Source organism: Etheostoma cragini, chromosome 15 (genome assembly GCF_013103735.1).
Source record: "Etheostoma cragini isolate CJK2018 chromosome 15, CSU_Ecrag_1.0, whole genome shotgun sequence".
Classification (NCBI taxonomy): Eukaryota; Metazoa; Chordata; class Actinopteri; order Perciformes; family Percidae; genus Etheostoma; species Etheostoma cragini.
This window is the reverse complement of record NC_048421.1, coordinates 19,670,736-19,672,688: the sequence shown is the minus strand read 5'-3', so window position 1 is coordinate 19,672,688 and position 1,953 is coordinate 19,670,736. Positions and strand designations below refer to the sequence as shown.

At 36.5% G+C, this 1,953-nt stretch overlaps 1 protein-coding gene across 2 annotated transcripts in view; it reads right to left on the bottom strand.

Annotated features, from left to right (window-relative positions):
* Window positions 1-1,099, bottom strand: part of LOC117958497 (serine protease 33-like) — a 13,757-nt gene extending 12,658 nt beyond the window's left edge. Inside the window, exon 1 of one of the 2 annotated variants that reach the window (XM_034894932.1) lies at window positions 920-1,099. In XM_034894932.1, coding sequence (XP_034750823.1) covers window positions 920-974 — 55 coding nt within the window. In that variant the 5' untranslated portion in view covers window positions 975-1,099. The remainder of the gene's footprint in view (window positions 1-919) is intronic. The other variant, XM_034894933.1, reaches the window with a different exon arrangement.
* Window positions 1,100-1,953: the final 854 nt, after the last annotated feature.

Genomic DNA, 1,953 nt, shown 5'->3' with positions numbered 1-1,953 from the left:
GTAAAGTTTTCATTCAGACGGGACAAATCTGTAACAAGTTATTGGTTCACTATTATCCCCTTCAGACAAAGTTACCAATCAGGCTTAATTAAGCTAAGCTAATTTATTCCTGAAGCTCTAAAAATATCCAAAGGTTTAAGGTTTGAGTTTTTCCCTGCAGCATCTCAGAGAGAAATGTCGTCCTTTTATTCCAGTGCATTTATCTGATAGTTACTGCACACTTTGCAGATTCATTTCTTTGGTTGTTTAGACCTCCTAGAACCATTATAAACAGACACGATAACATTTGGACATTAAATGAGTATTAGAGAATTGACTTGACCTGGACACTCCTAAATTTGATCACTTTCATACATTTTACATTACATTTTATTATGCACTTCTCATATTCTACCGTGTTTCTACTGGGTCCTGTTTAGTTCTATAAGGAAGCACCTTGTGCTTGCCTGTGAGTCAGTAATCTGCTGGATGAAAAATGGGAACAATTTACAATAAGGTAAACAAAAAATAGGTAGTTGATGATTAGTTACTGTTTTTGAAAGAGTAATGAATGATTAGTAACACTTTTACAGAAGGGTAGTTACCCTACTCTACAGTGACTACCATATCAAAAAACAGGAACTACCCTTATGAAAAAAGTAACTAATAATTCATTACTCTTTCAAAACCGTAATTAGTCATTAACTACCTATTTTATGTGTACCTTATTGTAAAGTGTTACCGTTGTTTGTTTTTTAAATCCCCAAGTATTTTTTATTTACTTCAAAAGTAGTATTTTAAATTCAGGACTTGCACTTGTTTTACTTCACTACTAACTAACTTAATTTTTTAAAACATTTGACTTCCTCCTCAGTGTGCTTCCACTCAGTAGATCTCAAACATGATTGGTTCAGGTGTGTGCAGTGATGAGAGTCCTTACCCTGTGTCAGGAGAGTCAGCAGAGCCACCGCACCGATTACCTTGTACAGAGCCATAACTGTAAGTACGTGTCATCAGAGCTACTCCGGCATTAAATAATCTTCTTGTGCCCTCCCCTCCCCTTTCCCTCTCTCTCTATACGTCCCACATAGTAAAATGACTATTGTTAGCTGTCATAAGCCTCGCCCAACCCCTTACTGCCAACCTCCTGTTTAACCAGATTTTTTTTCATTAATGCCACGTGATATTTCTAGTCCACTTGTACATTTAAAGGACTTTTTTTTTTCCTTTTTTTTTTTACATTTATTTCATATCTGTAGTAACTAAAAACTTACAAAATGACTGTATAAATGGAATGGATTGTTTACAAATGAAACGTTCTGGCTTTTGAGGGACAACCCCTTAGATTTGTCTGGTGACCCTTCGAAGTGGCCGTGCCTTAGTTTGGGAACCACTGGACCAAACTATCCAACTGTAGACAAAGTTGTATTAGTAGAGCCACCTGAAGCAGCTACAGCAGTAACATGCTGCTCTCACATTGATGCTTCAGCAGTGACATCTAATAATGTCACATAGAATCAGATATCAGTCACTTGATTTATTTGTTAATTTATTTATTGAACCTTTATTTATTTAAGGAAGGTTCACATTTACTGCACTACATGTACCGTAAATTCCAGACTATAAGCCCTACTTTTTTTCCCACACTTTGAACACAGGAAAAACTTGCTAACTTCCACACATTCACTCAAACAAAGATAGCGGAGAATTCCATCGGGCCAGATGATATGATAAATATGGACAAAGTACCTTTGACGTTTTACCTGCCTCATACTCAGACTGTTAATAAAAAAGCTCAGTCGTCCATCACACTGAAAACAAGTGGTCATAAGAGAACACATTTGACTTGTGTTCTGAGCTTTACAGCTAAAGCTTCCACCCATGGTGATTTTTAAGCGGCTGACAAAAACAAAGGAAAAATTCCCAATAGAAATTGTGGTGAAAGTCATTATGAAAGGTTTGATGATGGAGAGC